General features: G+C 35.4%; 1 protein-coding gene across 1 annotated transcript in view; it reads right to left on the reverse strand.

Moving 5' to 3' along the window:
• The window catches only part of LOC149789652 (uncharacterized), a 77,435-nt gene that overhangs the window by 33,103 nt on the left and 27,798 nt on the right, over positions 1-16,534 (reverse strand). The window contains exons 5-11 of the mRNA XM_089971673.1: positions 16,184-16,450; positions 14,874-15,458; positions 14,151-14,365; positions 11,882-12,130; positions 11,102-11,223; positions 3,028-3,191; positions 358-485 (exon numbers count right to left, since the gene is read on the reverse strand). Coding sequence (XP_089827799.1) covers positions 358-485; positions 3,028-3,191; positions 11,102-11,223; positions 11,882-12,130; positions 14,151-14,365; positions 14,874-15,458; positions 16,184-16,450 — 1,730 coding nt within the window. The remainder of the gene's footprint in view (positions 1-357; positions 486-3,027; positions 3,192-11,101; positions 11,224-11,881; positions 12,131-14,150; positions 14,366-14,873; positions 15,459-16,183; positions 16,451-16,534) is intronic.

Genomic DNA, 16,534 nt, shown 5'->3' on the forward strand with positions numbered 1-16,534 from the left:
CAAGTAGGTGTGTATCAGTTATGTACATGATGGTGTGTATTATGTGCATGCAAGTAAGTGTGTACCAGTTATGTACATGATGGTGTGTATTATGTGTGTCAGTTATGTACATGATGGTGTGTATTATGTGTATGCAAGTTAAAACTTAGCCTTGCAGGAAAACAGGATATAGGATAAAGCCTTTCCAAGACTCCATCTATGACTGTATTAAGTCCCAACAGAGTCCTTTCCAAGACTCCATCTACGACTTTATTAAGTCCCAACAGAGTCCTTTCCAAGAACACTGCTTGCTTTATAACTTCAATTAGCCACTGGTGAAAAAGAGCTCACAAAATATACTTGTTTGAATTAACTGACCTTGACTTCTTTTGCATCTGGACTGTAAAACCTTGGTCTGGCCAAAATGTTTAACTTTTCCATGAGTTGTAAAATAATCTCCTTGTTGTGATGGAAGTCTGGGTGTTTCTCTTTTGTCCAGATGGCATCTATAAATAGATATTGTATCTCATAAAGATATTCAAGCCAATAAAACAACACGTTGTGTTTATTGGTATATGGTGTATTTATGCTTACATGTATATTTGTGTATGGTGTATTATGTTTATGTGTGTGTGTGTTTGTGTGTTGTTATGATGGAAGTCTGGGTGTTTATCTTTTGTCCAGATGGCATCTAGAAATAGATATTATATCTCATAAATATATTCAAGTCAATAAAACAACACAGTGTGTTTATTGGTATATGGTGTATTTATGCTTACATGTATATTTGTGTATGGTGTATTATGTTTATGTGTGTGTTTATTGTTATGATGAAAGGCAGGGTGTTTATCTTTTCTCCAGATTGCATATAGAAAGAGATACTGTTTCTCATAAAAATAGTAAAGCAAATAAAACAGCACACTGTGTTTATTTGTTATATAGTGCATATTGCTTACATGGTGTCCAAGGCAATGATGATTGAGGCATGCTACAGCTGACATGGTGTCCAAGGCAATGATGATTGAGGCATGCTACAGCTGACATGCTGTCTAAAGCAATGATGCTTGAGGTATGCTACAGTTGACATGCTCTCCAAAGCAACTAAGCATAGGGATGGATACCGTAAGAGGCTGACACACCCCTGTCAACCTTGGGTCCGACTGAAACTGTGACTGACCTTTCATTGATAATTCATTCAAAGTTTTGGTCAAAACATTTCTGAGATTTCATTGAAAATTTGGCAAGTTCACAAACAAATATCACCTACACTTTAGTGAGATTTAACTAAACTTTTGACCAAAACGTTCATTAAAATTTCGTTAAATCACCAGTGTATGTGACCTTGACTTCTTCTGCACCTGGACAGTCCTTGATAAATACAACCATCAAATTTCATGACTACACCTGTCTGTGATTGGTAGTATCCTCCTTGATAAATACAACCATCAAGTCTCATGACTACATCTGTCTGTGATATGTAGTATCCTCCATGATAAAGACAACCATCAAATCTTATGACTACACCTATCTGTGATATGTAGCATCCTCCACGATAAATACAACCATCAAATCTCATGACTACATCTGTCTGTGATTGGCAGTATCCTCCATGATAAATACAACCATCAAATCTCATGACTACACCTATCTGTGATGTGTAGCAGCCTCCATGACAAATACAAACATCAAATCTCATGACTATACCTGTCTGTGATTGGTAGTATCCTCCATGATAAATACAACCATCAAATTTCATGACTACATCTGTCTGTAATGTGTAGCATCCTCCATGACAAATACAACCATCAAATCTCATGACTACACCTATCTGTGATGTGTAGCAGCCTCCATGATAAATACAAACATCAAATCTCATGACTATACCTGTTGGTGATTTGTAGCATCCTCCATGACAAATACAACTATTAAATTTCATGACTGTACATACAATTGTGTCTAAGAAAGAAGTGGTAAACTTAATATTGATATATATGCTTATAAACAAAATACCGGTACCATTTAACGGTAACTTGTCTTGCCTATACATCCTAATTGATATAAAAGGGAAATAACTCTAGGGTAAATATTGATGCAAAATAACATTACAACATAAGTTCAGTTGATGTCAATAATGTTGTCCATGTTTCAATACAGAGCATAAAGAGATAAATTATTTTTTAACATGACTTTTAACACAGTATTGGAATACTGAACCTGCGACCCTTGGAGTTCAAGTCTGAATCTGTACTAACTGAGTTACCATGGTTGCAGGCTGGATGGATAGGACTAATGTGATATGCACTACCATATTCGGAGTGTAATATTGATGACTGAAAGGAAGTGTAATATTGACTGGAACTAAAATATAACAATCACATCATTCACTTGTGTGACATATTTCCATAAGGTACAACAATCTTGTCTTTCCACAGACCCAATCACATTTCAATAGGGTATTATAAACAGAAATAGTCTTGAAAAGTGCACTCTGTGTGTAATATAGAGCACTATAAAACTTGTCTGGAAAACTGCGCTCTATGTGTAATATAGAGCATTATAAAAATTGTCTGGGAAACTCCACTCTGTGTAATATAGGGCATTATAAAAATTGTCTGGGAAACTCCACTCTATGTGTAATATAGGGTATTATAAACATAAATAATCTGGAAAACTGCACTCTATGTGTAATAAAGGCACTTTAAAAATAGTCTGGAAAACTGCACTCTATCTGTAATAGAAGGTATTATAAACAGAAACAGTCAGAAAAACTGCACTCTATGTGTAGAATAGGGGACTATAAAAATAGTCTGCAAGACCCCACTCCATGTGTGGGGTAGTAATATTTGGACTGTAATTTCCATTGTCAAAAATCTCAGAGTACATCACATGTAGTATGATATCACTTATACGCATGAATGTAGTGACATCAGCCTCCAGCTATTAATGACTAAATACAAATACTGCAAACAATTTACCAACGCTTAATGTAGGAATGTATTACATTACAAGGGGACCAGGTGTTTGTAAACAAGTTAGAAACATACACACCTATCAGTTGAGAGGTAAGTTTTCCGTTCTCCTTGAATTCAAACCACATGCTCCGGACTGCAGGGTAGTTGTTAAGAACAAATGTCTCGGCAGTGATGAGGGACTTCAGGGCATCAATCAACCATTTTGGATCAAGCACAATCCAATCCCTCAAACTTTCCACACTGAAAATTACAATACAAATGTTTATTATTAAACAGAAACTGGATATGACTGTTCCCTTATCTATGAAGCAGGCTAAATACTTTCATCAGATTTAAGAACAACTATTGGTGAATGAGGGAGTTAACTGAACTACTTATTTTCAAGCTGACTGTAATGGGGACACTCTACATATGTTAGGAACCTATAAGAGAGTGGATGGAGCAAGGTGAAGTTATTTACATTTGTAACATGCACGATGGAGAGAATGTTGGTGTACCTACATGTTTTTTCATGCTTATTGGCTGCAATTTCTTTGGATATTGTACTTGTGGAAATTGTGCATGATCTAAGCAAACAGCTAACAAAAATGACTGCTCCCTTAGCAGCTATTATAATTGGGAAACAATATTGCCAGACATGGAAATGTCAGTGTTTGAAAGTGCAAAGAATGAATTAACAAGCATATAAAATATAAGAAAGAAGTTATCTGCTTTTTTTTTTAAAAAACAATTTACCTCTGAAGAAAAGGAAGTGAAAATGACTGAGCAAAGCTAGCAGTGTTTTTGAAGATGCACATCTTAAGTAAGGCCAACCTGTATACTATGTGATTCATACTACACACATCAATCATATCACAAAAGAAAGGAGGGTAGGGGCCCCCGAGTGGCCGAGTGGTTTAAAGCACTCTCCGTCACGGATCACTGCCATCTCACCTCTGTCTGCGTAGGTTCGAGTTTTGGACTCAGCCAGTGTGGATATGTGAGAAAGCTTGCTGGTAGCTTCTCGTGGGTTGGTGGCTCTCTCCAGGGATTTCCCGAGTTCTTCCTCCACCATTAATATTGGCCGCCATGTATAGCCTATCTTGTGCTGAAAAATGGCGTTAAACCCTATAACAGCAACAAAAGAAAGGGAATTTGGTTTGGATTTGTATAACATAACTTAACCAATTATTCAGACATATTGCAGCAGTGTGGCAGATTACTGAGACGTCTAGCATTGTGCCATCATGCCGCAGGCATGTAGCATAATGTCCCACATGATAACATTATCCTAACACGAACCTCTTAACACTCGACGCCAAGCAAGGCAGCCAGACTTGCCAACCCTAACAAGATTGTCTCAGTGGGGCAACCGATTTTTTCCTGTAAGTTTGACCACTTTTCCGTAAGGTGCAACACAATATCATGTACTGCTGCTGGTAAGTTGGAAAATGTGTATTTAAAACGTTCGTTATTCCAAACCACAGGGACTCATATTGGTGCTTACAATTTACCTGTTGTACATGTACTAATATAACAGATACATGTGTATGACTGCTAGTTAAACTGTAAGCACCGATGCAAGCCCCTTTGTTCCAAACTGATGCATCAACGGTAAACATTATGTTCATCTAAATAGTGTGTCAAGTACACATACACCTTCAGTTCTAAAGCCTTTTCAGTTCAATGGCTTGTTGCTATCTCTCAACAAGAAGCAACTCTTGGAATTGTTTTCTTCATTTCACATGATGGCAATCATATCTCCCGCCATGTGACACACTCAAATCGACATGTGATGTCCAAAAAAAACATAATTGTGTTCCTTCTTGATTTTATTCAGAACAATCTAAATATTCCTTTTATTCGACAGTACTGATTCTTAAAGCTTTTTTAAGAGGCTTTTTTTTTCCTATCGCTATTAACATGTATCGGAAGCTGGATATCATTTTTTGTTAAAATTAAATATGATATATACTCGCGTATCAGACCTGCATACTGAACAGGTATAAACACTAAAAAGTGCATGACCCATTTATTAGCTGACCTACAACTCCAAGACATCTCAAGATGCATGAGGTAAGTTCTAAATCCATTTATTTTGGCAAACTTATATTTAAAAAATCAAAAACAACATATATACTTATCTCGAGGTTGCCGTGCATGATTATTAAAAAGAAATGGTATAAACTTGTTTGGAAAGTAATTTATTAAATTTTGTTTCCGTAATGTTTCTGCCTAATTTAGATTTGTGTATAATTGTATCTAGCAAATTGTATCTAAATGTCGAAGGTGTAATCCAGAACTTAACTTTGCCATAAATTTAAAATTTCTTTAGCTGTAAATGTATCATGTGCTTGTTTCTGGACAGTATTTGGGTGTATTTGGGCTGTATATGGGTGTATTTGGGCAGTATTTGGGTATATTTGGGCAGTATTTGGGTATATCTGGGTGTATTTGGGTAAATCGTGCCGCCGCACTGACTTGATTATTGTTTGTTTATGCATTATTGCATTGGACATTTTATATCAGTGTACCGGTAAATACGTTTTTACTTTGCTTTGAAAATGTAAATACCTAACTCATTAAAATGTAATCCCAGTAGGCCAACACAATGAACAAACAAAATGAATATGGTTTGATTCAACCCTCGCAACTAGGCTACTGAATGTATTTACATAATGGCATGTGACATACTCAAATCGACACTTGATGTCCAATAAATATAACTGTGTCACTTCTTGCTTTTTTGCAGAACAATCTAAATATTCCTTTTATTCTAATGTACTGATTGTTAAAGCTTTTTTAAGAGGTTTATTTTTTATCTTTCGCTATTAACATGTATCGGAAGCTGGATATCATTTTAAAAAATTATATAATTGACAATTTGATCATGCTGATGCTTAGCACTGAAATATATGCATAGTTTGAAACATCTGAGGTACTACTATAAAGTTTATCTAGTTCTCTGACTAAGATCACTAAAGCTAATCTGAAATCCTGATCCAAAGCAAACATGGCCAATTACAGTATTATCATTTAATTTCATTGGGCTCAATTTTCGTCGTTTTGTAAAAACAAGGCATTTTCTTGAATACTTAAAATCGTAGTTCTGCCTGTCAATGTTTGCATATTAGTAGGTATTTGATTTCATGGTTTAACCTCTACAAATACCCAAACTAAAGAATACAAAAGAATAAAACTATGCCAACAGAAAACGGTGGTTTCTTTAATGTTTAAAGCAATGTTTTTACCACCTGTATGAGCACAAATTAAATACCTGGCAAGTTCAATATTTACACTGTGTTTTTGACCAAGTGAATAAAACCTGTCAAAGCCGATGCAGCCAAAAATAGTATAAAAGTACTTCCATCTCTATAAGCACAAAGAAAACACCTGTCAAGATTAATCACTTTCGCCATGTTTTCGTTTGAGTGCTCAACATCAAAGGAAGCCAACGCAGCCAACAACACTATGCCAATCGGTTATTAAAGAATAATTAAAGCCACAGTTTCATGAGTTATTGCTAAACAGGTCATGTATGCCATTACGGTAAAAGCTGTTACTGGTCCACACAATGCACAATATTAGTACCCCTTGCAATCACATTAATCAAGCCAATTCATGCTGAATGGATAATTGCAGATCACGCGACAATGAGTGAAAGACCTAATTACCAGTGGTTTTGAGATAGATGGAGTTGTTTAATTCAGCAATTTGGGATTAAATACCTGAAAAACATTTGTGAGTACAATGAGACTCGATTGAGACAATGATGATATAGTGGTTTTGTCAGAAAATCTGAAGTGTGAGCTTGAATACTCTGCTGTAATTAGTGTATATACTTAGTGTTTCATAAATAATAGTGTTTCAAGTTTCAAAAAATAGTTATAGTATTTTACATGATTGTTGTTCTTTTGGATTAAAAATGAATGGATAAAAAGAAATGTGCTTTCCGATGGATTTAAAGGTTTCAAAAACAGTTGTTCTCAAATGAAGGATCGATTTGAATAAGTATTAAATTTAATTTTCATATAGTTATTTTTTTATATATTTCATTTTCAGTATTACTATTGTTTGAATACCTTATGCTTTTTCTCTATTTTCTCTCTATCCTTACATATTTCGCATATCAATTTAAGGCAGGGAGTGTAAAATTACAGCTATCAGATACTTTATCGAAAGTGTGCATTGAAACAATAACAATGATTTATAATTCTTGTTTCAAAAGTTATAAAAAAAATAAAAAAAACAAACGCATGTAAAAGCAAATATTTAATTACCAGATTACAGTATTGACCTTGATTTATTAAATACTACCAGTTATGTTAATCTCTAGGAATAAAACACTAAGAAAACGTGGAAGGGTCATCATCATACGTGGCTCAATTTTCATTGGGGATTTAGGTTCGTGGTTTGGGGTAACAAAGAAAACCATGAAAATTGGTCCACCATGAAAAGTGATTTACTACAGTATGCAGATTTTACCGCAACAATTATATTTCCGTATTTTTTAATTTTATTATGTAAGTCAGTACTTTAAGGATCATTGTTGAAAGACTTAAGCAAAATCATAAGGGTTGGTAGATCCGGGCAATTATTAGTACCATTTTAATAAGTATCTTATATGACTTGGCCAGTGTTCGAACCTGTGACCTCTGGAATATGAGGCAGATGCTCTAACCACTAGTTGAAAGGGAATAAAATGTTCTTTGACAATATCTAAGATAAGCATGATTTGTTTTAAATAACCAGTATAAACAATGACGAAAATGGGGAAAATTATATTTAAATTCAAACCCCTGCAAAATACAATACTGAAGAGCATGACCCTCAAAATGCAAACAGTTTTCTTAGTTTTAGAACATCATGTATAATGTTCTGAATAAAATGCTACACTAACATTGATATTATGCATGAAAATAAGTTAATTATGCTTCTTTTGCTTACACAATATGCCTTGAGGTAGTATTACATGTGTAATGACCTTAATAATGGGGGAAATTAGAAGTCTTAGAATGCAGGAATGAATTCAACTTGCATTTAAGCAAAGGAATATATAGTGAAAAAGTTTATTTTCATTCATTTGTAATGATATTTTTAAAGAAATAAATGGTGACAATGCACTATCACTTTTTTCCATATTCTAATGTCAGAACAATAAGTAAATATTTTAACCTTTGACCTCCATGAACCTCATCTGTTCAATTCCTTTTCAATCTAAAAACTTTATTGTTTACATCTCAGGAATAACTGTGGCAAATTTCATGTTCCTGTCTTTCAGTATAACCTAGGTTGCTATGATGATAAAAAAAATGCAATGTTCATTTTTAAAATAGCTCGCTTTTTATCAAAAGGGGTAGGGATGGGGGCTGGGCTTATGAGGCACATTGACACTAATAAATACAGTTCTATCGGGGAAAATACAGATGAATTATTCAAAATGACATTGATGCTTGCCACTTATTTTGGCCATACCAAAAACATTAAAACATACAATAAATAATTAATGTGTTCTTTATGGGGTTACTCTACAAATATGAAATTCTGGGAGAGTAGCAAGGTTAAGGTGAAATTGTTTACATTTGCTTCCTTGTGTTAAAAAAATCAGCCTGAATTATCATCTTTAGCAGTAATTCAAATTGAGAAATAAATTTTTCCAGGCTACACAATACCAGCTTCTGAAATCAGTGAATTAATTTACCAAAAATATAAAATGTAAAAGATGTTAACAGCTCTTTGTATTTTACAATTTATCTCTGAAGTTGAGGAAGGGTAAATGACCATGTGGAGCTAGCAGTTTTTAGAAAGCTGCACATCTTAAGTAAGGCCAAGCTGTATACTCTGTACAAAATTTATTACAAATCAAACCCTATGCAAAGTTCAAAACTATAGAGCACCACCAATAGTTGGTTTCACTACAATAATTATTAAGGGAGTTAATTGGTCCAATCAATATCAAGCTACCTGCAATGTCTATTTGAAATCCGATAATAATCAAGGGAATTAATGAGATTTTTCAGTGTGAAGCTGTCTGTCTAATGACCAATGGCAATCATTCTGCTAAATGATGCAGAATAACAACAGTGAAACATGGACACGGTTATTGTTTGACAATGACACTTGGACACGGTTACTGTATGACAAAGAAACTTGGACACGGTTATTGTATGACAATGAAACTTGGACACGGTTATTGTATGACAATGAAACTTGGACACGGTTATTGTATGACAATGAAACTTGGACAAGGTTATTGTATGACTATGAAACTGGGACACAGTTATTGTATGACAATGAAACTTGGACACAGTTATTGTATGACAATGAAACTTGGACACGGTTATTGTATGACAATGAAACTGGGACAACTTCGTCTGTATCCAGCAGCATAAACAATTCAGTTGGAATCATCTAAGATCTCATCATTATCCATTAGCAAAACAAATTCAGTGGAAATCATCCAATGCCTCATCATTATCCATTAGCATAACAAATTCAGCAGAAATCATCCAATGCCTCACCATTATCCATTAGCATAACAAATTCAGTGGAAATCATCCAATGCCTCATCATTATCCATTAGCATAACAAATTCAGCAGAAATCATAAAATGCCTCATCATTATCCATTAGCATAACAAATTCAGTGGAAATCATCCAATGCCTCAGCAACATCCATTACTGTAACAAATTCAGTGGAAATCATCCAATGCTTCATCATTATCCATTAACAAACCAAATTTTGTGGAACTCGGACAACAATCATGGGGGTTATTCATTCTATAGAAAATAAAGTGGGTGAGTTTGAAAATTAGAGGCAATAACTTTACTTAAATACTGACAATCAAATTCCATAAGAATCTCATCACTACCACCATGTAAACAAAACTTGGTTTAAAGTAATCAAGGGAGTTTATTACAACTATAAGGACTTAAAAAGTAACTGTTTATGTGTGTGTGTGTGATTTGGATTTTTAATATTTAAAAAAAAAAATTCAGTCATATCGCTATGATGTCTGCAGTGTGACAGTTTTAAGTGATGTCTAGCACTGCGGAATCATGAAACAGACATGTAGCATGATGTCCCACCCAGTCACATTATCCTGAAACCAGGCTGACCAGTCCTAACACTAAATGCTGAGCGCCAAGTAAGGCAGCTGCTAGTACCATTTTTAGAAGTCTTTGGTATGACTCATCCAGGATCGAACCTCCCACATCTCCTTTCTTAAAGTAATAGAAAAGAGTGAAAGCCAGACAAGTTTAGCAAAATGCAACAAATAATTTATCTGCATAAAATATAATGTGAAACTTTATGAGGAAACTACTGTAATGTAAATTAAATCCCAAATAATTCTAAAATTTCTATCTCAAATCTAAAAGGATGGATTATTTCCAATTAATTCCAGTGCTGTAACGAATGAATTCCAATCTTGAATGTGCTGAAGTACCAACAGCCTGGAATAGTGCTGATGTACAAACAGTCTTGATCACAGTGATATAATCCAAACTGTCACTAAATAAATTCACAATAACCCACAAAATGTTATTTAGTTTGAATGTATTACTGAGCACTTTGTAATTTCAATGTATAATTTAAAAAAATAGATCCTGCCACATAATAACTGAAATACAACTAAGGGACTGATTCCACTCGAGATGTTAAGATAGGAATAAATAATATTTATGTAACCAACTTTCATTTCAAAATCTAAGACACAAAAAGAGGTCAAGGATAGTCTGAAATGATGTGTAAAAAGCATTATGAAATTTCGACCTTGCAGCCAAACTTATTTTCTTTTGCCAAAACTTATGGATTAACACTCGTACATCAGTTGATAATGTTTTGAAAGCAAGCAAATCTAGCATCAATGCAATAATAAATGCTGGGTTCAAATTAAACACTACGCTCAGCAATACTTGTCAAGTTTATAACACACCCTTTCACAACGCATTATAAAGAGGGTTATAGAAATTTAATGTGATACACAAAACTGGTACAATAATCAGTGGCCCAAAAGTCCAAGAAGCCTTTCTTCCTTACACAAGACTGGTAAAATAATTATTTATCCAAAGTGACTTTCTTTTAACTTCAAGTAAAGAATATTGCCAGTCTTTCTTTCTTAAACAAGACTGGCACAATAATTATTTACCCAAAGGGACTTTCTTTTTTACCTAAAGTAGAGAATGTTGCCTGTCTCATGCTGAAACCTAAGAAACAGCTCAAGTTGTTCTGTGGTCTTGATCGGAACAGCTCCTCCCTGATTCAGTTTCTCAACTAGACTGTGTGGAATGACCTGACAAGAATCAATAAAAATAGTTTTGCTCAGGCTAAAGTTTGTCATTAGAGAAATTCCCCATGTGATTTTATTATCTTTTGCAAGACAGGATCACTTTATTTTTCATGATGACTTATTATTGTTAGTTTTAATTACATTCAACACATTTTATTTGTCTCTTTCTCACTCTGTCTCTCTCCATGTGACAATATCACAATTAACATAAGAACTGTAAGGATGATAACATACAAAATTATAACAAGAGGCTCAACATGGTCTTAGATCACTCATGTAGCTGAATCTGTTCAAGAACCAAATACATGATGTTCAACAAATATGACTAAAATTTTAAGAAATGTTCAAAACATATGACTAAAATTTTTAGAAATCATATAGTGAAAACCTCATCTTCATACAACCATCCAAGTGGAGTAGCGACAACAACGTTTTCTAGATGGCTGCTAAAACAGTCATACTGGGCATCATGTCAGCACTCCTTATATTTAGAACCAACTAAACATCATATGAAGTTATTTAGTGAAAACCTCATGTTGATCGGACTCTGCATGTAGGATATCTTGCTTGCTTATCATGCACACAAACAGTAGACATCATATACTTAAATTGGTAGAAAGATTACAGTATTTGGTAGAATATAATTTTCCCTTTCTTGTACCTTGATGCCAGAGGCTTTAAGCTTCATGAGTGCTTCTTCCAAGGGAAGCCAATTAGCAGGTAATTCCTCTCCCCAATATGGCTGCCCTGAGGCCAGTTGCAAAATCTGTTTTTTCAAGGTCTCTAACTGTGGGTCAAGCTGGGAATTGTCAATAGCAAGAAAACTCACAAGGTGTTGTAAGCTTGGTTTATCCTTCAAAATGCGGCAAATCTGCTGAAAATACTTGTTGACAACCTTTTCACGCATATCCTAAAAGAGACAGAATGTATAATATGGAAAAAACACCTGCTGATATAGTAAATAGCATGTCAAGGTTGCAAGATACATGAAATGAATCAGATCTGAGACTGGGATATGAATATACAATTGGTATTGACAATATAATTTTCTGAGGTTTAACAAACAAACAATACCCCTCTGTGTGTAGAAAGCATGCTACTTGTGTATGGATTACAATACCCCTCTGTGTGTAGAAAGCATGCTACTTGTGTATGGATTACAATACCCCTCTGTGTAGAAAGCATGCTACTTGGCATATGGATTACAATACCCCTCTGTGTGTAGAAAGCATGCTACGTGGCATATGGATTACAATACCCGTGTGTAGAAAGCATGACACGTGGCATATAGATTACAATACCCCTGTGTGTAGAAAGCATGATACGTGGCATATGGATTACAATACCCCTGTGTGTAGAAAGCATGATACGTGGCATATGGATTACAATACCCCTGTGTGCAGCATGGCATATGGATTACAATACCCCTGTGTGTAGAAAGCATGATACGTGGCATATGGATTACAATACCCCTCTGTATCCAGAATTTCATCAATATTTACAAAATTCAAGGACTTTTTACAGTTGGGGAAAAATATATCATTTCTCCCAACTTTTCCCACTAGCGTGGGAACCGTGCATATGGACCGCTACAGCCAACACATCAAGCCATGGTGACAATGTATACAAAAACTAAGTGTGCTACTGCATACTGACCTCTACAGCCAACACATCAAGCCATGGTGATAATGTATCCAAACACTAAGTATGCCATTGCATACTGACTTCTACAGAAACACATCAAGCCAAGGTGACAATGTATGCAACCTAAGGATAATGTTGCATACTGACCTCTACAGACAACACATCAAGCCATGATGACAATATATCCAAACACTAAGCATGCCATTGCATACTGACCTCTACAGACAACACATCAAGCCATGATGACAAAGTATGTAACCTAAGGATAATGTTGCATACTGACTTCTACAGCAACACATCAAGCCATGCTGACAATGTATGTAACCTAAGGATAATGTTGCATACTGACCTCTACAGGCAACACATCAAGCCATGCTGACAATGTATGTAACCTAAGGATAATGTTGCATACTGACCTCTACAGACAACACATCAAGCCATGATGACGTTGCATACTGACTTCTACAGCAACACATCAAGCCAAGGTGACAATGTATGTAACCTAAGGATAATGTTGCATACTGACCTCTACAGGCAACACATCTAGCCATGCTGACAAAGTATGTAACCTAAGGATAATGTTGCATACTGACTTCTACAGAAACACATCAAGCCAAGGTGACAATGTATGTAACCTAAGGATAATGTTGCATACTGACCTCTACAGGCAACACATCTAGCCATGCTGACAAAGTATGTAACCTAAGGATAATGTTGCATACTGACTTCTACAGAAACACATCAAGCCAAGGTGACAATGTATGCAACCTAAGGATAATGTTGCATACTGACCTCTACAGACAACACATCAAGCCATGATGACAATGTATCCAAACACTAAGTATGCTATTGTATACTGACCTCTACAGCCAACACATCAAGCCATGATGACAATGTATCCAAACACTAAGTATGCTATTGTATACTGACCTCTACAGCCAACACATCAAGCCATGATGATAATGTATCCAAACACTAAGTATGCCATTGCATACTGACCTCTACAGACAACACATCAAGCCATGATGACAATGTATCCAAACACTAAGTATGCTATTGTATACTGACCTCTACAGCCAACACATCAAGCCATGATGACAATGTATCCAAACACTAAGTATACTATTGCATACTGACCTCTACAGGCAACACATCAAGCCATGATGACAATGTATCCAAACACTAAGTATACTATTGCATACTGACCTCTACAGGCAACACATCAAGCCATGGTGATAAAGTATGTAAACTAAGGATTATGTTGCATGTTAAATAACTGAATATACCTGTTGTATTTTATCCACATGTGTACCAACAAGAATCACAGGTGGATTCACTGGGATGCCAGAATCTAATGATGACACTGGGGTACTAGCTCCATGGGATTGCAGTAGAGTGTTAGCAGCTGGGGATGTCACTGCATTATCAGATTTAGAATCTGTACCAGTTGCAGAGGACTGTGAACAGCAATGTACTGAATTGAGCCAAACTTCAACCAGGTCTGAAAGTGAGCAAAAACAAATTTAATTATATTTTACATTCCATTACTCTGCAAGTATGACTCCAAGCCACATAGTAACATTAGAAAGGATCAGGGATCTTTCTTTCTTTAGTAGCATTTCAGTTAATAGTGGATTCACATCAAAGGCTTTGTTGTCTGAATGCATTATATTAAACTTAATCTGATTTAACTACTTCCTTAATGTTTAATGATACACTCTGCTTGTCAATTATTTAAGCTTGAATTACATAAAATAAAGTGGATAACTAATCTGAAACCAAATCTTTCTCGGGTTATGTTCCTTTGATAATCTCTGGTCTTGAAGCAATTAGCAATTTTTTCATTACTGGTACATATAATAATCATTAAATTTCTAGAATACTGAATAATGTAAGCTACAATCTTACTATCAGTTAACTGGAATGGATTAACATTATCTAGAACTTGACACAGACTGTTTTTTATGTTTCCTAGAAATGGATTAATATTACCATGAAAATGACATTACCTTGGACTTGACACAGTTTTACTCCCTCTATATCAAAGAAGCATTCATCATCTTTCACAAAATCTGTGATGTGCTTACTAAGATCTGTGACCAAGAGGTGTATAGCACGACATGTGAGAAAGGTCTGGTGTGTAGTGTAGAATACATATTGGCCTGCAAAGTCCCATATGGCCAATGCTGCATAGTCTACTAAACTCTTCTCCAGCTTGTCTGCCTTCTCAACAACCAAATGAAGGAATTCCATTGTTGTATCAACTTTATTGGTTACATGTCTTTCACCCTCCTGAATGGTAACACCACTTGAATCCTTAGCTGGAGGACTCTGATCCACCTTGAATGAAGAGGATTCTCCTGGTTGATGCTTGGTATTATCAGCATCTTGCTCCAAGTATGACTCGGAAATGCTGGCTGATGTATCATCATCATCACTGTCACTATAATGGAGTGGACCACACAAATCTTCAATGGTCTCCCTTTGATAGATAACCTCTGTTTGACCTCTCTGCTCATTGTGGACTTCAGGCCTTTCAGTTTGATGGGTCAGGAGCTTCACGAGACGTTGAACTCGAAACAACTGTTCTGAATCTTTCAGAAAAACAGAAAGATAGATTAACACATATCCAGTCATTTTTGTAAACATTGATATTGGTACATTAGGAAGAATTATGCATTAGTACTCATGTACCTCTGGACAGGCATAATCATAACACGCTTGTTTTGTTTCTTTATAAAGCTTTGGGATATGTACACTACAGGAAGATTTATGCATCATAACCCATGCACTTTCAACAGGAAGAACCATATAACTCCTGTCTTTGCATAACTTGGCGATTTCTACACAACAGGATGAATTATGCATCAGTACTCATACACTTTGGACAGAATAAACATACAACTCCTGTCATTTCTTTGTACAACATGGTGATTTTTATACTATACAAATTATTTATCATCATTACTCATACACTTCTGGACAGGTAGAATCAGAAAACTCCTGTCTTATCTTTGTAAAACAAGGCGACTAGAAGGGGATTTATGAATCATTACACATGGACCTCGACAGGCAGAATTATAAAATTCCCATAGGTTCTTTATAAAACTTATGAATTTGAACAATATATGAGGAATTGTGTATCATTAGACATGTACTTTGGACATGCATAATTATAAAACTCCTGTCTTTCTGTGCAAAGCTAATGTTTTGTACACTGGGTGAGGAATTATGCATTATTACGGATACACTTATGGACAGGCAGAATCACTAAACTCCGGTATTTTGTTTGTAAATCTCAGAGATAATGATGGCCTACCTTCATGCTGTGCTATCCATTCCCCAGTGTCCAGAGCGATTTTGCAACAGTGTTTATATACATCGATTCCCTCTGTACTTGTTCTCTTGGATATATCAACCTGCTGTCCAAGGAGGCGCTTTGTTAGTGTTGTCTTTCCGACCCCATAGTGACCAACCACCATGACTCGGATGTTATAAACCTTCTCCTTTCCATCTTGCAGAGCTTCTTTGTATAGCTGACGAGATTTATCATCCATACGAAGGATCTCCACAGGAATGACAGAGCCTGAAATCAAATAATTTCAAAAACTAATGTAAGACAAATTTTACAAAATTTTTTTTTAACAAAGAGACAAACTGATATTTAAAA

This window comes from Sinohyriopsis cumingii, chromosome 10, assembly GCF_028554795.1.
Source record: "Sinohyriopsis cumingii isolate HCF-2022 chromosome 10, ASM2855479v2, whole genome shotgun sequence".
Classification (NCBI taxonomy): domain Eukaryota; kingdom Metazoa; phylum Mollusca; class Bivalvia; order Unionida; family Unionidae; genus Sinohyriopsis; species Sinohyriopsis cumingii.